We start from the raw sequence: 22,482 nt of genomic DNA on the forward strand, positions 1-22,482 counted from the left end.
TTTGTTGTAGTTAAACAGGTTTTTGTCATGCTAATTGTAATGTTACCTTGAATTTTTGTTTTCTGATCTCTTTACATTAAGAGAATTTATACATTACTGAGGATTTTATTGGTATTACAGTGTTTTTTTGCCTACTTTCATTGTTTGGAAATAATTTTTAACTAGCATTTCTATAAATAAAAACTGACTTTAAACAGAAATTCACTGATCAGTCTTTTCCTGGCAAAAATTAGTTTTGTGATTTGATTGAAGCCTGACCTTCTTGGCATTTACTTTCAGTCAAATGACTAAGCTGACTGAAGATAAAATGTTCAACAGATTGGTTGAGGAGATTTAATCTAACAAAAAATGAAAAAAAAAATTACAATAGTCTGCGCACTAGAGCAATATGATTCTTACCTTTGTCCTTTCCATTGTATTAAAAAAAGGGAAATTTATGAAAAATGTCAAAAACCTTGAGCAAGCATTAAACACTATGTCTAATATTTAGTCAGTTGAGTTGATTTTGGTGTTTCCATCAAACTACTCTAATGTGATATTTGAAAATGTGATACAAAAAAAAAAAAAAAAAAACACTGAAGGAAATGTGTATTGATTTGTACCAGACTTGGAAAGCACCCAGGGGGATGAGGCCCCAATTTACTTAAAAACATCAGCCCTCCAACTACTACCCCATTTACACTACCCTTGAAAAACCGTGCCGAGCTCAGTAACTGAGATAACTTATCGTGTTTAAATGGAAAGCAAACTGAACTGAACCGAACTAGACACAACTGGACCGCGCTAACTGCAGACCAGTTCTAGAGGTGGGCTCGGCTCGGTTTTTCCTTGGCTCGGTTCTCTGATAACAAGAGCGCACGAGCAGAACGCGTCATCTCCGTCTGGCTGCACATCGCGATTCACACTCCATTCCAGCAGTTGGCGGTAATGCCCCTCCCGAAACAGAAGAAGAACAACTTCATCTTCAACTATAAACAACAATCGAAATCTTCTCCACGGAACATTTTAAATAATGGCATTTTAAATAATAACACCAAGGTACAGCAATAATAATCAAGCATAATTTTCTGAGTGTGACGGGCGCCGCCATTTTGATTTGCTTGATTCCCTCCTTCTTCGTCTTCTTCTTCTTGTGTTTTATGGCGGTTGGCAAACAACTTTTGGTGCATTACCGCCACCAACTGCTTGCTTTCCTCCTTTAATACTGGCAGTAATACCGCAGATCGTCACTAGGAGGCGAGGAGTCCAGGAACCGAGAGCTCGACCTGGATCGCTTTTTGAAGGGTAGTGTAAATGGGGCTTAAGACTCTAGGATAGAAGCAGAACCATTTTCAGAGAAATTTAGCAAAAGTCTCTGATTAAGGCTCGCTTTGTGTTTAAGAAATTTGTTTCTTATTTTAGAGAACATACAAAGAACATGCAAGAGCTGTAGTGTATAAACACTGGTTCACAGAAACGAATCAGGGATCTATGAGTGAGGAGCTTGTATATATGCTTAAGAGTGGAATGGTATTATTGGGTTATTGATCTCGCAATCTCTCCCAGTTAGCACACAAGGCACCTGCTTTAGAGCTCTTTCCTTTAGCAATCCGAGGTCTCTAATGAGCTTACTGATAGTGCTGAGAAAGTGTGTGGCTGTGACTGCAGACTCTCTTCTCACCTCTCTAACATTTAAACACTCTGTGATGGGTCCCGCTGACTGAAGTTGACTGGCTACAGTGCATAGCTTCTAAAATGCTGTTTTCTATGCCAGCTTCATTTGACTCCAGCTTCAATATGTAAGTCTTGACATCTATCTTTGGACATATGCTGAGACTTCAGCACAGTGGTGAAGAAAACTACAAAACTACACTGTTTAACAGTTGGAATGGTCCGTTCTTTTTCTTTTTGTTGCAATGAGCATTTTAGAGTAATGTAGATATGAGTAGAAGAAGTCTTCTCAAAGCAGAGATTCCAGGTAAACAGGCTGCCAGGAAAGGGATGATTCAGACTCCGAAGCCAGAGGACAGAGGCATCAGCCATGCAGAACGTTAAAGTGCATAGTGAGGTGGAAAACAGAAACAAGGGCTCTGTAAGGAGCAACCGAGAGAGAAACAGATGACAATTTGAGTACGGGAGCTGAACGGAGAGACAGCTGCTCTGTCAAGAAGATCAAAATCTATGAGAGGCAGAGGAGGACATGTTTAATTAGACTAAAAATATGAGGCATCCAAGATGAGAGCCAAGGATTAAGGCTTTAAGTGGGAAGGAGAGGGCGAAAAGAGAGGGGAGAGAAAAAACCTTCAGAAAGAGGACAGATATTGTTCAGGAGCACAATTTAAATCAAATACACACAGGTGGTGGCATAACACAAAACCAAACAGTCCCTTTTGCCTTTTTCAACAGAGAAAGCAAAGGTTGATTTCTATGTTTTGCTGCCAAACTGTGATGCTGCGTGCGCTGAAATATCATTCAATTACCCTGGAGAGCTCCGTTCAAAATGTTCCTTTGTTGTTGGGTACACATCTCTGCAGAATATCTAATTGGACCTTTCTCTGACTTGTTTTGGAGCTTTTAAACTCACAGCTTCTAGTGTAAATATCAACTATTCCCAACCTGGCAGGCTTGCTCTTTTGGAGGGAGCCCTGATGATCTGAGGGTACGGTACGGAGTTAATGAGAGCAGATCTTCAAAGTAAACTCATGTTAAAACTCTGAATCAATAGGATCAAACAGAGCTGCTAAGCCTTTATATATCAATGGGACAAAAAACCTCAAAGCTATCATTAACAGCTAAAAACATCGCAACATCTCATTGTTGCACACAGGCACAAAGGATCAACATGGCTTTTAGTTTCAATGAAAAAATAAACTACCTGAAAAACCCTTTTTCCTTGCCAATATTAATCACAGTTTTTTTTTATTGTAACTTAACTTACCGGTAGTAAAGAAAATATTGTTCATAGTTTGTGTTTTATTCGTTATTTATACCCACCTCCATCCCCTTCTCCACCATCGTAGTAAGCTCATCCGACTCCTCCTCAATGCTCCTTCACCTCACCTCCAGTGTGTACTCCCTCCAGACTTTCATGGAGTTCCCTGTCACTTTAAACGGTCCGGCAGAAGACCGCCACGTTGAGCCTGGTTCTGCCAGAGATTTCTTCCCAAAGGGGAGTTTTTTCTCTCCACAGTCGCTTCATGCTTGCTCTTCATGGACAGTTCATGGACAGTTTATGCAAACTTTGTTCATTCAGTGACATCTAACTCAAGCATCACCCCGTATACCAGCCTCTATGGATTAACCAAACTTCATCTATCTAAACTCCACCACCAGTTTCAGGCCCAAGGGGAATATCCTTATTCTCATACATCAGTTTATCCGCATTAAAGTATAAATCAGCGTTTATGTTTCCTGCCGAGGCCTGAGCGCCAAAGTTCAAACTATCGTATCAATAAACTCTTCTAATTGCACCTTTCTCTCTCTGTGAGTTTTTCAGATTGAAATAATTTTAGTCATTACTGGCCTATTTTTTGGGATGGATGGATGGATGGATGGATGGATGGATGGATGGATGGATGGATGGATGGATGGATGGATGGATGCATGGATGGATGGATGGATGGATGGATGGATGGATGGATGGATGCATGGATGGATGGATGGATGGATGGATGGATGGGTGGATGGATGGATGGACAATTTAGAAAGATTTGGAAAATGAGAAATAAAACTAAGGATAAAACATACAAATCTTATGCAGACGTTACAGTAACGCTTTATTTTCTCACATATTTCTGACACAGTGACACAGCCACAACACAAAAAAAGAGAAGTGTAAAATCCAAATGGATGCAAGAAAAACAATGTGAGAGCAAGGAGAAAGAGCCAGGGGTTAATTTTAAAAATGGGCAGGTAGACAGGGAGTCTGAGAAAGACTGAAATCTGCTGGGAGCTCTGGGCTTCTGTTGTCATTGCTTTGCTGTTGTCATTAGTCCAAACAGGCCCACAGAGACTTGTTGAGTGACAGGCCGCAGACAGACACACACAGTCAATAATGGCAGCCCACATCTTACATCAGCAACTTAGAAAACCATTCCTACCTGTGTCGGCTTAGGAATATAGACAGAAGGTAGTCACAAAAAGGACAAAACAATGGTTTTAATGCCAGTGTTTTTGGTTTGGGTCTTACTTTTGTTCATAAGTGGAAAAACAAGCAGTCACTCATGACGAAACACCTTGAAACATTCACAAGCTTGACCCCGACTGACAATGCCCACTAACAGAGCAAACAACTGATCCATTAGCAGACAGGCGTTGCGTAACTGGCCGAGTCAGAGATTTAATCCTTGCTGTGTAACGGTGGGGTGGCCAGCTGGACTCTGGTACTAGATCTAAATCTACTTAAGTGTGAAATATGGAGACATTTAGTTGAACAAACATGTCTTTATTTGGAGGGACGAATTGATTCAAAATAACATACAATAGAAATATCTCTATTGGCTGTACAGCTACTAGTGATGAAATCTGTAACGGTTTTATTGATTACAAAGCCAAATATTTTACAAATAAAAATGTTGTTACCATTAAAATCATCCTTAAAGTGTAACTCATCTTTAAATCTACCTTTTTCCATTTTAACCTTATAAACTGGGTCTATAGGGGTATTTTAATGCATGTGTGCATTCATTTTATTTTGTCATCTTAGAGTTTTAAGTTTCATAGTATTTGTTTAAAAACAACATTTTTTTGGACAAATGGTTGCTATTCCAATTGAATCCTTTTGTTCAAACAGTCCATTATGGAGTCAGGACTCTGCCAAAAGTGCACACAAGCATTAAATACTCCTAATTCATACATTCGCTCATAAACCACTTCTGACAAGCATTTTTAACATGCTCCTATTAACTTTTGTCACTTTGAAGGCATTACCCACCGCACGAAGTAATCCACCTGTGATTGGCTGATTTTCAAGAAATTCCGCATCTTGTGATGCTTTGCTAATATAACCAGTGTAAACTGTCTTCCCGTTTACAGCTAGCATCTGAGCTAGCAGAAACTATCGGCCTATTTGTTCCTAACTTTTTTTCTAGGTGTCCTAAATCACTTCTTAACGGACACCCTACAGTCAATCAGAATTGTCTATTCACCCATACCAGCGTATAAAAAAATGATGTACATGCTTACGAACCTCCAACTCTTAAAGAGAAGCGGTTATCCTGGCTTTGCTTTGCTAATAGGATGAAGAGTACAGCCCCAAGAGGTTGAATTTCCCGAAAAAGTAGCCAATCAGAGGGGGGTTGCTTTGTCTGATGTAAGGCCTGCAAAGTCACAGAAGTTGACAGGAGTGTAGAGAAACAGGTCCACACACGAGTGGGAGAATGTATAGGCGCATAAAAAGCAGACCATCAGCACAGAAAAGGAGAATGCACTAATGATTTTGAGATATAGTATTAAATCTGCACTCATAGAACATCCAAAATGTGCATGAATAGTAGTTTACATACATGTGTTTTAAATAAAACTGCTCATGACTTGTGGTAGAATTTTGACACAATACTCCATGTTGCTACAGGCTTTCATCATGATAGCCCAGAGTTCTACTTACTCACATTCATTCCTCCATAGTGAATTATAGGCTGCATCCAAATGTCTGCCCTAATCACTATATAGGGCACTATATAGTTATTTCTCCATTTTTAATGAGTGTCCGAACGTCTAGTGGATGAATAAGTAGTGGACTCGAAATTTCCCACAATTCACCTTGAAAAGCAGTGAACATCCATGGTCACTAAACGAGCAGATATATCCCAAAATGTTTGCAAGAGCTCTCCTCGCAAAGTGTTATGGGATTTGTTGTCACAGCAGCCTACTACCCGACAGTGGTGACAAATATCAATGATGGCGCAGGCACCGTGGGTGAGGTGGAGTACTGTGACCGAATGGGCACGAAAAGTAGTCAGCATCAGTCCGAACGGTAAGTTAAATTAGTTCACTGTGAAGTTCACTATATAGTCCCAGCTCTATATAGTGATTGAGAACTCAGCAGAACCGGCTTTAGCTATCACTAAGTCAGTGTCTTGAAGTAAGTGGCTTGAAATAATAAGGCTCCGGCCCACAGCGACTTTCCTCAACCTTCACTGCTTTAAAAGAACTGTCAGTGGATTAACTACCACCACTTTGCTGGTAACTCTCCATGCCTCAATAAAGCTATTCTAATCAAAGTGAGGATACGCTAGCTGCCACTTTCTCTTATCTTGGCCGCACCCACAATTAGCCCCACTGCTCATCCCTACATCAAGTGCTGCCCCTCAGGGTCTCTTGATACCAACTACGTCAGTCCACCCGAAAAAACAGCATCTCATGTAGGACTCCTAAACATGGTACCTAATTAATACCATCCTCTAAAACTGTATTTAAATTCAATTTTAACACCTTTTAGGGATTTTTTTTTTAAACAGTAATATTGGAGCCCTTTTTATAACCTGTTTTTTCTTGCAAGGGTACACATGATAATTTGTCTTATGACTATGTGTGTTAATTTGGATGTAGCATTAGTTAAAATTATAAGTTTGCAATAATTCACCTCCTATGTATTCCCTGTCTAGACCCTTTTATACATAAGTACCAGTACAATACTAGGACTACATTACCGGGTCAAAAAACAATTAGCACATTTTACACCTGAAAATAAGTCCCAACCTAGCAACAGTGCAATTGAAGTACCTAATATCACCTCCAGGTGGCAGTAATATGAGGGATGTAGCTTTAACTGATCAGGCCAACCTCTAAAGAAGAAATTAAGCCAGAAAATTATGAATTATGCCTGTCAAACAGTGGATTAGCAATGACAAAAAGGCGCTTTGGGAGCTGGTGGTTCAAACTGTTTTTAGTAGTGCTATGAAAACCAGCCAAAGAAATTAAATTTCTCTGCATTTCAGTCAGAACAGCTTGTTTGATAAAATGCTTGGTAGCATGTTGCCAGGCCATCTGTCAGTGATGCTGTTGTTGGGGAGGTCAAAAACATGTAGCAGGAGTCCGGATTAATAATAATAATAATAATAATAGATTTTATTTGTAACGCACCTTATATTTCAAAGAAATCTCAAAGTGCTACAGAGATTAAAAGAAGAAGAAAAAAAAATAAAGATAAAAAAAAAATAATAATAATAATAGTAATAATAAAAAATAAAGAATAAATTGTAGGGCTTACAGTAATACATCTTACACCGAGTGGTATCAAAAACTAACAATTGAAACTAACAATTAAAACTACAATTTAATCTCAAAGTGCTACAGAGATTAAAAGAAAAAAAAAAGAAAAAAAAAGAATAAAGATAAAAATAATAATAATAGTAATAATAAAAATAAAGAATAAATTGTAGGGCTTACAGTAATACATCTTGCACCAAGTGGTACCAAAACTAACAATTGAAACTAACAATTAAAACTACAATTTAAAACAAAACTTACAGTTCTAAAAAGGCCTGTTTAAAAAAGGTGAGTCTTAAGACCTTTTTTAAAGGCCTCCACACCTTGTGGGGCTCTCAGGGACTCTGGAAGGGCATTCCAGAGCCGTGGAGCTACTGCCTGAAAAGCCCTATCCCCCATAGTGGCAAGTTTGGTCTTAGGTTGATGCAGGCAGTAAAAGGAGGTGTTGTTAGGCAACTTGTCACAACTAATGTTTTATGAAAATATGCAAATGCACGCCATTCCCTGTGATAAAATGGCTTTGTCCACACTAGAAGGTTCCCAGTGAATTAGAGGGTATGACACTAGGCCTTGATCGGTTAAATGCCGAGAACTATTTACCCAATAAATCTCCTCTGGCTTTATTTACACATTACCCTGAGCCAATAAAAACCTGTAAATTACTGGGTAGGGTTGTAAACGTTAAAGAGGCCAACAGACTAGCTGCAGGTGAGTCCCCGATTTGAAGCATTGCGATAGCAAGGCAGGTTTATGTAAGCACCTTTACACGTACAACATATAAAGTCACACTCTCTGCACCGTAATAAGCTTTTCTATTTTAAAATAAAATGCCTGCACACAAAAACAATACACTCCAGATTGTCCAGCAGATTTTAACTGAGGCTTAACACCAACACAGCAGTTTCAACATGAAAACGATTTCAAGGTTAATTTTAGCTACAATCTGAACTTGAAACATGCTCATTAAAACTGCCTAACAATTACTAATATTAATAATATAGATTATTAATAAAACATATAGATTAAAACAACATTGAAAAAAGTAATTCCCTTGAGGACATTTTCTCTTATTGGCCGATTAAACCAACTTTTAATATAAACCTTTAATATAAACAAATCCATATTTATCAAAGTGTAAATTATTCAAATAATAAAAACAGTAATAAGAACAGTAAATTGCTTTTCTTCACTAAACATTATTTGGAGCAAAATAACATAATGAGTCCCTATAGCAATTTCTAATTAACGCTGCAACTGGTAGGCTTGAAATCAATCTTTGGTGAGCTTTTTATATTTTAGGTGTTGTGCGTTTAGATCATTTAATACTTTATTTGACCATCCAGATGAATCTGAACACTTTTAATATCTGATTATCAATAACTGTCATTGTCCCCTTATTTTTTTTTTTTATTTTTTTTTTTTTTTTCATTTTTTATTTATATTTTTTTTTCTTTCTCTCTTGAGCCCAAAATGTCTGTACCATGGCTATCGTCACTCAGGTTTGTATCAGTGTTTACACTTAATACAGGATGATTAATGACAACTCAGTGTTGAACGTTTTATACTTGGAATGTGGGAGGTATACACAACCTTATCAAACGGAGAAAGATTCTGAGCTTTCTTAAGAAGGAAAAGGTGCATGTGGCTTTGTTGCAGGAGACCCACCTGACTTCTCAGGAGCACCTTAAGTTAAAACGGGATTGGGTTGGTCAGGTGTTTAGTTCTTCTTTTACGAGTAAGAGTCGGGGGGTGGCTATCCTAATACATAAGCACCTACCACTGATGAATGCCCAAACAATTAGTGATAAGTCTGGTAGATACATATCTTTAAAGGGCACCTTACATGGCCAGTCAGTGTCATTTCTGAATATTTACTTTCCACCAGTACAGTCTAATGACTTCATTACTCAGGCTTTTTCCTCCTTTTCGGATTGGGTTTGTGACAACTCAGTGATAGCGGGAGATTTTAACTGTTATCTCTCCTCAATTATGGACAAATCTCCATCTAGACAGTCTCAAATTCCTAAAAGGGCCAAAGCACTTTTGAACACCTGTAACGAACTTGATCTTGTTGACACCTGGCGGGTACTTCACCCTAATGATAAAGAGTTTACATTCTTCTCAGGGGTTCATAAAACAAGTAGCAGAATTGATCTGATTTTCACTCCCAAACGGTCACTGGGTAATATTAGTAGTTGTAGAATTGGAGATATTCTTATATCAGACCACGCACCTGTTTATATACAGTTAAATCATTTGAATGCTGCCCCTTTGTATCGGACTTGGAGATTTAATAATTTTTTAATCCACAACCCTAAATTTGAGAAATTTTAAAATGAGCAGCTGGAGCACTTTCTAAAGATAAATGCAACCCCCGACGTTTCTCCCGGTCTACTGTGGGACACTTTGAAAGCTTATACTCGCGGACTAATTATATCATATTCTGCAGGTCTAAAGAAGAAAAATCAGATGGAGCAAAGAAAATTAGAACTGGCGCTGCATGATCTCCGGATTAGATACAATGCCTCACCCTCTGAACAACTAGGGAATGAAATCCAGGTGGTCAAAACCTCTTTAGAGGGGCTGCTAACGAAAAGGGCTGAGAAATCTATGTTTTTTATGAGGCAAAGGCTGCATGAATTTGCCAACAAACCAAATCGCTACCTAGCTAATCTCCTTCGGAATAAGACATCTTCTCGCAATATCCCGTGTGTTAAAGATTCTTCTGGATTCCTTAAATATGACATTACAGTAATTAATAACATGTTTAAATCTTTTTATAAGCAGTTATATGCCTCTCGGTTTAAATCCTTACACATACAGGATATGCAAAACTTTTTTTCAAGACTAAACCTACCTAAAATTACGGAAACCCAGAGGGATGACCTATGCAGGCCTATAACACAGAGTGAAATTTTGAAAATTATTCAGTTACTTCCAAATAACAAAGCTCCCGGTCCCGATGGATTCAGCGGGGAATTTTATAAAAAATTTAGTAAAATTCTAATCTCGCCACTATCTGAAATGTTTCAATCCTCATATGTTGTTGGTGCTCTTCCCCCATCCTTAATGGAGGCTAATATCTCATTAGTTTTGAAAAAAGGGAAGGCCCCGGAAGACTGTGCCTCTTACAGGCCTATATCAGTTTTAAACCTTGACCTGAAAATACTATCCAAGATCCTGGCCATACGTTTAGAGAGTATGCTGCCCTCTATTGTTAAGAATGACCAAACCGGGTTCATACAAGGACGATATTCTACACACAATGTTAGGCGTCTGCTTAACATAATCCAGCATTCATCCCAGTTTAGTCTGGAGGCTTTACTTATTTCTCTTGATGCTGAGAAAGCCTTCGACCGCTTAGAATAGCCATATCTCTTTTTTACACTTCAACAATTTGGTTTAGGTGATGGCTTTGTGAAATGGATACAGATTTTATACATGTCTCCTCTTTCGGCTGTTATTACTAATGGTCTCAGATCAGAGAATTTCAGCATTGGTCGTGGTAGTCAGCAGGGATGCCCTTTGAGCCCTCTGTTATTTGCTCTGGCTATGGAGCCCCTTGCAGCAGCAATTAGACAAGATGCAAGCATTGAAGGACTCTTTTTAAATAATTATCAGCATAAAATTTCACTCTACGCTGATGATGTATTGATTTTTCTAAACTCCCCATCACACTCGATTCCTAAAATTATTGAACTGATTTTACATTATGGCTCTTTCTCTGGCTATAAGATAAATTTTTCTAAAAGCGAGGCTATGCCTATTTCTGTTATACATGGGGTTGACTCAAATATTTCTTAGCCTTTTCGATGGTCCCCGTCAGGTTTCACTTATTTAGGAATAAAAATCTCACCGCACCTAAAAGATCTATTCAATCTGAACTATACTCCTTTAGTGCAATCAATCAATCGTGATTTAGAAAGATGGTGCAGCCTCCCTCTGTCTCTTTTGGGTCGTATACACTTAGTCAAAATGAACATTCTACCTCGCCTTCTGTACCTATTTCAGATGTTGCCTCTTGTTTTGTCTAAAAGGGTCTTGTCACAATTGAATGGTTCAATTATCTCATTTATTTGGAATAAGAAAATTCCCAGATTAAGGTATAGTTATCTTTGCTTACCTGTGCGGAGGGGGGGTCTTGCCGCTCCTTCCCTTTCGTTATACCTTTGGGCAGCACAGTTTAAATTCCTTATGGAATGGTTTATCAGTGACCCTGACTCCATTTATCTGAGCGCGGAGGCCACCCCATTAAAGGGCATTCCTTTGCGGAACTTACTATATACATCCACTGAGAAAGCCTCAGTACTCATCCAAAACAATATGGTTTTAAAGAATATGATTGCTATCTGGCGTAGGGTCAGGCGGTTGGAAGGATACAGTAACTGCTTCTCCCTTCTCACTCCTATTCAAGAAAACCCTGACTTTTCTCCTGGTCTTGAAGGTGGTTTCGCAGACTGGTCTATAAAAGGGATTAAAAAGGTTGGTGACCTGGTTCATGAGGGCTCACTTCTTAAATTTAATCAGATGAGAGTTAAGTATGGTCTTACTAATAAGGATTTCTTGAAGTACCTCCAAGTAAAGAGCTTCATCAGTTCTAAATTGAGAAAGTATAGTGGGGGATTGGCTGTCTCTCCTATTGAATCGCTGATGTTAAAGACCACGCAGCTTAAGGGTATAACTAAAAAGATTTATGATATCTTAGGTGATCTTAAAACTGATAACTCTAACAAAGTTAAGGACCTGTGGGAAGTGGATTTAGGCCCTATAGAGGATGTGGCCTGGGTTGAGTTGTGTAGCCGACCCTTCAAGGCGTTAGCATCGAATTCTACTTGGGAGAGACAATTTAAAATCCTACATAGAATATATATCACACCTGAGAAGAGACATAGAATGTTTCCAGCGTTATCAAACCTTTGTAACAAATGTCAGTCTGCTGTTGGTTCTTTGTTTCATTGCCTGTGGAGTTGTCCTCATATTCTGCAATTCTGGGAATCTGTTATAGACAAGTTACGGTTAATATTTAGGTACCAACTGCAATTGGGTGCAAGAACGTGTCTACTGGGTCTGAATGATGAGCTGCCAGATAACTTTCGTAACAGGGATCTTCTACATATATTGTTACACTGCGCTCGAAAGTGTATTATGGTGTTGTGGATTTCTGATAGAGTTCCATCCATAAGCCAGTGGACACGGACTATAATAAGTATCATTCCAATGGAAGCCTTCTCTACGGCGTTGAAAAACAAACCATTTCTTTTTCACCGGACATGGGACCCTTTTTTGGACTCTTTGGATGCGTCTGTGGCTCAGAGATTGAGACTGGGTTTAATTGACTTAGCCTGGCAAAAAGAGGACAATTCGTAGTGTTATGTTTATTTGTTTTTCGGCTTTTGGACACCTGTTATTTATTTTTTATTATTTTTTTTTTTATTATTATTATTATTTTTTTTTTTTTTATTATTATTATTTTTTATTTTATTTTATTATTCTTATATATGTGTACATCCCTCTCATATGCTTGTAGAGTGTTTAATATTTGATGTTTCCCTGCTTTGCAAAAAAGTTCAATAAAAAAAAAAAAAAAAAAAAACTGTCATTGATGTTAAAAGGACAAGAAGGTGATTTTAAGATTAAAAAGACAGAGATGGGAACAAAAAGTTTGGATTATCGACCTCATATAATAAGACTTTAAAATAAATAGTTCATTTAACTCTGTCATTCTGGATAAGAAAAAATCTGGAAAATTCTATTAAAACAAAACCTCTAAATCCCTAAATGTAGAATATAACTGGCCAGAGTAGTCTTACCATACTGAGTTAGAAGGTTGAGGGCCACGTTGGGCACCGACTTCAAAAGGTTCCCCAGGAAGCTGTAGGTAGGTAGAAAACTCTTCATGCTGAGCTGGGCATTCAGCTACGTAAAAGAATAAAAGTAATCAAAAAACATAAAATATTACAGGAAAGTCAGATAGCTTGTTTAAATGTTTGGCACAGACACAAACAGAATTAAGACGGGTTGTCTACACAGACATTTTTCAATATCAGCAGTACTAGCAGCAGTGAATTTGATTTTAATAAAACTGCAGGGTTGAAATGAAACTAAAATGACTACAAATGTTTTCATCAAGAAGTGTGATTTCATCTTTTGTTTAATTTAAATTAACATGGAAGACTAACAAGTAAAAAAAAAAAAAGCAACATAATGTGGGACTCAATGAAACAAAGAAAGTGTGACAAAGCAGGTCATCAACAAAAACTATAACATTCTGCAAACTTTATCATTCTGCAAACAACTTTAACATTGGATTTAGCCTAAACTCAAACAAGCATTTTAAAGATCTTTAATTAATGATTTGCCCCCGTGATGCAATAGCCTGATAACTCTTAGATTTGCAACAATCTCTCTGTGCAATATATCAAAAATGCATCTCCTATGCAAAATCTGTGAGTACAATAATGCATAAATTGCAATAACTGTTAGCTAATATATTCCAAGTAAACATGAATTTGAATTTTACATGCTAATGTGATATTTAGTCAGGTGGAGTCTCAGGTCAGCATATGCTCCTGTCAGACACAAATTCCCTGAAATGCTAAAGCTCACAGAGTGTAGGAAGCATTGAAAAAGAAAATTAAGTATGTATCACACATCTGCTTTTTTTATTGCAATCACAAGACACTCTAGTAAAAAGCCTTATTAATTCAATTAAACTCAAAAGGTAAAATACCGTATTTTCCAGACTATGAGGGGCTGTTTTTTCCCATGCTTTGAACCATGCGGCTTAAATGAAGGTTTGGCTTTACCTTGGATTATTTTTCAGAAGTCAAAGTTAGAAATCCAAGAAGAAAGTAGGGTTGTCAAAAGTATCGAAACTCAAAAAAGTATCGATACTGAAATGTTGTATCCGGATACAATACTCGTTTTAAAAAGTATCGATACAGTGCCGTCACCACTGGCACCTAAGCAGTCATTCATCTAAAGTGCAGAATAGAGGACAATGCACTTTCAGAACACTGTGTGATTGAATAATTCTGTGCTCTTTTCAGTTTCAGGCTTTTTTTTTGTAACAGGTGCAGCTACTGAGAATTATTTTTGTTTCTTAACTGGTTTGGCTAGTGTCATTGTTATGTGTGCAAAGCATAGCAAAGGAAGGAACACTTAATTTGAATTTTATAATTTTTTTATCAAGCTTGCTTAATATTATGCACAGCATACAACCTTTATTGTGTTTATTTATTGTATTTTATTTTTTAATGAAAATATTTCTGTTGAATTTTGGAGTCTTTGTTTTTATCCTTGTGGTATCGAAAATGGCATCGAGTATCGAATATTTTCCTTAGTATCGGTATCGAGTTGAAAAGTTTAGTATCGTGACAACCCTAGAAGAAAGTACTAGTTTTCATTTAGCACAAGCACATATTAGCAGCAGGCGCAACGGAGAACAAATTCACACATTTTAACATTCATTTGCTCTATTTTTAACTGTGGAATCAATGAAGAGACTGTGCGCAACTCCTGCAGAGTTGAAATAAAAAGCTGGCACCATCTTTCATTAGAACCTCTAACAGGCGCTAGCAGTCAATCTAACATTAGCTAGCGTTCTTCTTTTTCCCTACTCTAGGTGCAATATGTAGAGCTCCTACTATAGGTTTCGCCAGCGACAGTTCAGTAGATATTAGCAGCTTAAAGCTTGGTGTGGCTTATATATGTAACTTTCCAGTTTTTTAACTTAACACTGGTAAAATCTCTAGGAAAATAATAAGGATGGAAATTTAATGCAGCCATGTCTCAGTGAAACACATAATACTGAATTTCTGATTTTCTATCTGCGTCCTTGCTAGGGTTTATAGTATAATTAACTAACAATTCGAAGGCCTGACTGATACCTGATATCTGTTGAAACAATTAACTGCATAAATAAAACCTTAAAGATCTCAAACAGCAAACAGTAACACATCATACCCTGATCTACAGAAATTTAACAGGAAATTATACAAAGTCTCTGGCATCTATCGGTCTGTGAGGGTTTACAAAACTTTAGGGTAGGATAGACATCGTACATTTATTTATTTACATGGAACAACGGGAGGAACCTTACAAGCTGTGGCCAGCTTACAACAGACCCAGGATGCCACAACAGAACCCAGAACATCAGAAGTGCTGCAGCCCTCCTGCCTCAGCTGAGATCAGCTTTCACAACGTAACTATATACTAGAGATTATTTACTAAAAGGCATCCATAGGAGAATCACGGAGCCAGAACTAGAGCTGACCTAAAAAGAACCCAAAAGCTCTCTTCACATTTTCCAAACAGCATTTTAATGATCCCTAGGACCTTTTGAGAAAATATTCTTTCACCTGATGATTCAGTTGATGGTTGTTTTATGGATTTCAGCTGGTTTGACCTTTCAGGACCTGGAAGACTTGCCAATAAAGAATGGAACCATAAATGAAAATCCAGAAGGAAAATGTCTAAACATCAGTTTGAGACCTTTAGCTCAAGCACATCTGGTTATACGGCAGCCCGATGATCCGAAGCACAGAAGCAGTTCAACCTCTGAATGGCTCAAGAGTAACGAAACGAGATTAAGGCTTCGAAGTGGCCTTTATCAAAACCCTGACTGAATCCAATTGAGATGTGTTAGTGTGACCTTAAACAGGTCAGTCATGCTCAAAACCCCACCAATAAGGCTAAATTAAATAAACCTGCAAGAAAATTGATCAAAGGTTCCTCCACAGAGATGAAAAAAGAAAGACTCACAGCCATCAGAAACGTCTGATGGAAGTTTTTCGCGCAAAGGGTTGAAATAGCAATTTCTTGGCAGACAATTATTTGCTTCACATGGCGGTGGTTAGTTGGATAGCTTTTTCTCTCCGTGAAAACTGATTTTTTGTTTATTTATGCAGATTATTTTTTGTCTTATATTAAAATTCAATTAACACTGATGTGTGGCAAAATTTAGCAATCTCCAAAAGGACTGACTCGCCCTCAGCTTCTTACATCCCATTAACAGATCAAATGGGAGATTAAAGTAGGTGGAAATATTTAATATAAGCATCTGCTTTATTAAAAGTGTGATTAAATTCCTATAAAATTGTATTTAAGGTTGTAAAATAAGAGCAGGATTACATTAACAAATGCATTAAGTGGATAAAATCGAAAGAAGTCATGAAAGACAGTTGTCCATTTTGTCTGCCCGCAAAAAAACTGCTATGTGATAGGTTTTATAACAAGATGTATTCTAGTAAGATATATGAGACCTGTCAACACAGGCAGGAGTTAAACCCTTCCTGTCATCATCAGCAGCACAAACAACTTAACTCTATTTAACTGAAACTGCTCGGCTATCTCCTCACCCTGAGGGTGAAACAACAGCAGCAAGAGGAAGACAAGCGCTCTGTCTGTTTACTAAACAGCCTTTGAGGGATGCGATGTTGGTTCCAGGACTGTTGTTTAAAATATTAAAATGTGCATTCCCATCCCTGCATATTTTACTCTGATAGCAGGAACGCACCTCTGGACGTATGCTAATGTGTTTACCCTACCTGTTTGTGTAGCTCGTCCAAAACGAAGTGGAACGGCAGCTCCTTCTGGAGCTCCAGAAGCAGCTGAACCAGCACTGATACAAACACACACAGAGATATCACACAGAAAACATTATTAAGAAAACAGCAAAGACAAGAATGTTACACATTTTAAACCATATTCAGCTACAGTATCAGCAGGAAACTAAAACATTTAATTAACAGCTTGTCTGATATTATCCATGACAACCAGATCGCTGTAACTGCACTTTCAGTCGTCTTAAATTAGTTTTAAAAGACATTTAAAATGTTGGAGCAAAAAGAAAATGAACATCAAATTATTACCATTCTATTAACTTTTACAATAAAGCGCTCCCTGAGGCTTTCTGGGACAGCAGCCATGAAATTATTCCCGGATTAGTTCTTACAGAAAAATTTTTGTTACCATAAAAAGTCTGCTGAGACAAAGTCGGAATGTTTGAGAGTGTAGCTTGAAAAAAAGGTTTTAGAGAAATATTGGTGATAACATAAATAATTAAATATGAAAGGCATATTTCAAATCACTAGAAATGCAAAATGAACTATTTTCTTCAGACGTGGCAAGCAGTAAAAATGCTGTTTAAAAGTATAAAAACAGATGCCTTCTTTACTAGAGGTGACCCTGCATCATGCAGCTAACCTCTATCCCTGTGTTTGTATGTGTGATGTGGGTAGAACGTGTACACATGTACAGCTGATGTGTTTGTATGTAACAATAAGCAGAAAAACACACAAACAGGTTAACCAAAGCATAACAAGAATCCCTTCACCTTGGTCAACCTTTTCCACCGTGACCGGGTCCTCCTCAGATTGAAGCATACCTGGGAAACAGGAGGGGGACAAAAACAGTAAAAAGATTTGAATTACTAAATTTATCAGCATTCTACTCTTTTGAAGGCTCTAATTATCGTATGCACATTGGATTAGGGTTGGATTAGTTGATCCTTTCTTAGACTTGAGCTGTAACAGCTGTATGCTAATACACAAACGCAGCAATTTGGTATATATTAAAGAAGAAGTCCAATCAAGCCAGTGTTCTCGCCAGCGTATTTCAGTATAACAGGCTCTTATGCTCAAAGTCACAGTGTGCTAAAATGAGGCTGATATGCTAATCTTTTATGAGCGTTAACAGCCCTTTGACTGACATTTGGGATTCCTACCCAGCACATTGCAGCACAGAGCTGGTTAAGCTGAAACTCACAGAATAACAATGGAATTATGCTGAGACCCCGGCATTTAATGAGAGTATAGGCTTAAAACTGTGTTTTTAAACACATTTACCTTCTTATTTGAAGACAAGGAATGAAAACGTGACCCCCCCCCAATGCCGTTAAGACGGCACAGAGCAAGCTTTAAAAAAGAACAATCACTCGTTTGTATGCATACCGTGAATGCTGATTGAGCCTGTTATTTTCACTGTGTCTTATGTTGGGAAGGGCGACTTTGTTTAACCCAATACACTTATTGTCTTTAGCTGCAACTCAGACTGAAAACTGTAACATCTCATACTTTCCCTTCTGCACACCAGCAAGCGCTGGTTGCAGCCCCCGTAGAAAACTTGTCTATAGAACTAGGAAAACCACAAACAACAATGGTCAAACTGTCTGCTGCGAGTTCAAAACAGGTTCCTTTCAGTTATTTCCAAATATGAATGAAACAAAAACAAATTTACCTTGTTATTATCAGTAATAACTAATAATGGCTTTAATAAATATGAGCGAAGTTTAAAACTATATGACTTACAGGAAAAACTTTGATAAGCTAATTGGACAATGTCTCTAACTTATTAATATGGCATTAGATGCTTATTATCATTGGATTATTATTGTATTGGAGTTGTGTCATTGAGTTAAAATTACACAAACTATTTTAACAGAAAAAGTGCATTTATTATGAAAAAGACACAAATATAGGAAAACCTTGAGATGTGTTTGATTTTTAGGACAGATTTTTTGAGGAAAGACAGGTTTTCCTGCACATACTAACCTTGCATGAAAATATTAATGTCTCTTCTAATTCCCTTTCATGCCAAACAGAAAACAATCTCCTTTATTGCCTGCTTTGGGGAGTGGCAGCCTAGTGGTTAGGGCATAAAGCTTGGAATACTGAAGTTCTGAGTTCAAGCTGCACACCCACAGACTGCCACTCTGGGTCCCTGAGCAAGACCCTTAAACCCCTCACTGCTCCCCGGGCGCCGCACAATGGCAGCCAAGGGGATGGGTTAAATGCAGAGAGTTAATTTCATTGCTCTGTACTTGTAATTGTGACTATAAAATGCTGGGGGGAAAAAAAGATTAAGTGATGCTGCCTATTAGCAGAACTGGTCATAATACATAACTGTTACAAATATTTAGAAAAAAATTCAGCTGAACTCATTACTTCAGTCCATGCACCCTGTGATCTGAGACCTAAATGCAGCTATAGAGCTGGAGACACCAGTGACAGCCTAACTGTGCAGACTGTGGATCTCCAGTACAATGATGCCTTCCTGGTTCATACAAGTTAATGCTGCTAATTTCAGTATCCAGAATCAGTATCAGTATCCATCAAAAGATTGAATCATTCATCCCAAGAAGTTACTTAAAACAGCTAAATGTTTTATTTATTTTGTAAGAGAATTCTAAGTTTTGTACAAACAACAAAATCTTGTTAATGTAGATCACAATAAAAATAAATATATTAACTATGTTTTGTGTTTTTGCTTAACCCAATAAATGAGGGATGTCTCCATACAAACTTTTGCATTTCGGATATGATGTCAATATTGCAGCTCTAAGTACTAATCAATACTGATATTGACCCGATACAATATCTTCAATAACTTTTATTAATCATTTTGCACGGCGGACTGTTAAAAAAAAAGGCTTGATGGAGTGATATTAATTAAACAGAGAACAAAAGCAGTTAGTATGAGAACAATTAAACCATTTATTAAAGGTATAGTGGAGGATGTTCTTTTTCCTGGTGGATCATCAAAATAAGCGGTCCTCCTAATTGTCAATCATTCTGGTGATATGTTTACTTAAGGCCATCCTACGTGGTCGTCCCCACTTTCACTTACCAGTGGTAAGTCTGACATAGTGGAAAAATTGCAAATCTTCTTTTGCAAAGTAAGCTTGTTTGAGCGATGCAAACAGCAACTTTAAACAGAGTGTGGACAAGGAGAAATGGGTTCGTGCACGCTCTTGCAAATGTTTAAGAGGCTTCCCTCTCAGGAGTAGGCACAGGGTTGTGCATGTGCTTTTTTTTTTAAGTGGCGAGGGTGGGACTTATAAAAATCCTCCACAATACCTTTAAGTGATGCAGTTAACAATAAGATGCTGAGTGTTTCTATCAGCATTATTAAATCGCATATTTCAGATGCAGGCCAAAATATATATTTGGATATTTCTTTTTTTGGCTGATGTATTGGACCAACATTAAGATCGGATTGGAAGATCCCTCTGCATAGGGATCAAGATGTTTCAGGAAATGCCTAAGTGACAACTTCACCTGGACAAATGCAGTACAGGCAGCTAAACATTTAGGAAAAACTGTCACCTCAATTAGTTCAGACCTATGCTTCCCTTTGTACTGCTCAGTGCTCCATGCGTCTTCAGTTCCTTATTAGTGTACATATTTAAACTTTTCACAGTGCTAACCAATAACATATGCTCAATAACAGCATATCGGACCGTTACTCAATTCAAGCATGAAGTTACATGCAAGTTCATAAACAGGAACTTCATCAGTTCCTGTTGACAACATTTTTTTCTCAACTATTTCACTCCACTGCCATCAACTTCTTAATGTTAGAAGAAAAACATTAATTTTTTCGTAACAATAAAAGCTATCATGATGTTACAAGATACTGCTTTTGACTTCTAAGATGCTGCTCATTCACTGTATAAGCTGTATAAACAAAATTTCATTTTGTATACACTCTGTGTATACAGAATGTTTGTGTAAGACATGAAAGCTTTATTTGATCCAATAACATAATTTTCTATTTTGCTCATAAGATTGTTTTTATTGTAAACTGCTTTCAAACTATGACATTTTAAAGTTATAACATCATGTATCATTATTTTACATTTCTGCTGTGCAGTACTTTTAGACTACTTATGTTTTGCAGTTATACCGTCAAACCTTTCAATAAAAACAAGCTATAATCAACAAGATTTAAAGATTGTCCCTTTATCAATTTGATTTTAACACTAATACATAAAGTTAAAACAGACAGGACCCAATTTGTGTAATTTTAAAAAAGGTTATACTAAGGGATGGTGATCATTTCTAGAGACACAGGCCAAAACAAGCGGCTTTGCAAACTGATGGGAAGAGGAGGCTCTGCACAGAGCCCACACACAGTCACTGTTTATGCTTACAGCTCATTGATCTTTTTTTTTTCTACATCTCCCATAGGGGAAGCTGTGGGGAAAAATGCAGGGTTTTCTCATTTTTCTACAAATCTGGAATGGGTGACGTATATTTGGATTTCGCCTCTGTGAGTCAAAACTTTATAGAACCATCTTGTACGGTTTTATAGGTGTCTGTGAAGAATCGTTTTAACATCCTACAACAGATTCTAAGTATAATTCAGGTCTGGGTTAAATTAAGATTTAAATTCAGGACAACAGCGATTCAGAAACACATTAACATACCTTCTCAAAATTCAACTTCTTGTGGCTTTTCCTCAACATAAAATATATTTTTGCCACTATTACACTTTTAAGTTTGTAATGTGCACAACTAATAGTTGTCCTGTAAACATGCTTGGGATGTGGGTTGCAGGGGTTCCTGGACCCCCTGGCTGTTTCTCCCACTAATGATCACATCCTTACAGTTATAGGATGACCATCTCCTGGTTGGTTTGAAGTTGGAGAGCCTTTTCTTTCATTTTAAACTCACAAAGCGCATACTCTGCTCTAAACTTCTTCTCAACATTATTCCCAGAGTGTCCAGGTGCGCTCCTTCTGTCTTTATTCACTATTTTTCCATCAGACTCTCAGATTTAGCTCTATTGCAGCAAGTAAAATCAGACACTCATCTGATTATTTGTTAAAAACTAGAATTAAAACCCTTTTAATTCCCCCTTCACATTTATCTCCTGGTGTATGACAAGCAAAACAAAAGAAAAATTAAATCAGCTGAAGTGTTAAGCTGTTTTCTAAGGTTTAAAAGGCATATGCCTGAGCAAGCTACTCCAATTAAATACTCCCACAATAAAAATAATAAAAGTTTCCAGATCACATCTCCTAGGCTTTTCTTCCCTTTCTAATGTACTGATGCATATTTCCCTCACCTAATAATGTGGTAATAAAATGCAGAGTGACTCTGTGGTCCTGTCGAAATAGCTCCATCAAAGCCCCCGCAGAGCTCTTCAGGATGCCACTCATACTTGACAAGGCAAAACATTTCCTCACCGACTGCAACAAACACAGCGCATAAAAAGACAGTCATAAAAGATTCAAAACCACTGTGTGCCAGTAAAAATGCAACTTAACAGTTTCAATGCAACATATTAGCACAAAGGTCAGTGTAAAATCCGTGAGGAAGAGAACTTCCATCATTTCCATAATAGTAGTGTTATACTTGCAGGCATTTTTTCGGCTTCCATCATTTCAATGGCGCAGGCGAAACAGAGCTGGAAGACGCCGCCGCCGCTCTCCGCAGGCCGCAGGCGGACGCTCCACTTTGGGTCATGTCTGAAATGGACCTGCTCATAAATAATATCCGCGCTTTCCAT

The 22,482-nt window shown here is 37.7% G+C and overlaps 1 protein-coding gene across 1 annotated transcript in view; it reads right to left on the reverse strand.

Moving 5' to 3' along the window:
- LOC119775702 (meiosis inhibitor protein 1) overlaps positions 1-22,482 on the reverse strand; it is a 146,711-nt gene extending 124,229 nt beyond the window's left edge. Inside the window, exons 1-5 of the mRNA XM_038273769.1 lie at positions 22,333-22,482; positions 22,039-22,162; positions 17,525-17,575; positions 16,737-16,810; positions 12,999-13,104 (exon numbers count right to left, since the gene is read on the reverse strand). Coding sequence (XP_038129697.1) covers positions 12,999-13,104; positions 16,737-16,810; positions 17,525-17,575; positions 22,039-22,162; positions 22,333-22,482 — 505 coding nt within the window. The remainder of the gene's footprint in view (positions 1-12,998; positions 13,105-16,736; positions 16,811-17,524; positions 17,576-22,038; positions 22,163-22,332) is intronic.

Source organism: Cyprinodon tularosa, unplaced genomic scaffold, assembly GCF_016077235.1.
Source record: "Cyprinodon tularosa strain WSP-4 unplaced genomic scaffold, ASM1607723v1 ctg89, whole genome shotgun sequence".
NCBI lineage: Eukaryota > Metazoa > Chordata > Actinopteri > Cyprinodontiformes > Cyprinodontidae > Cyprinodon > Cyprinodon tularosa.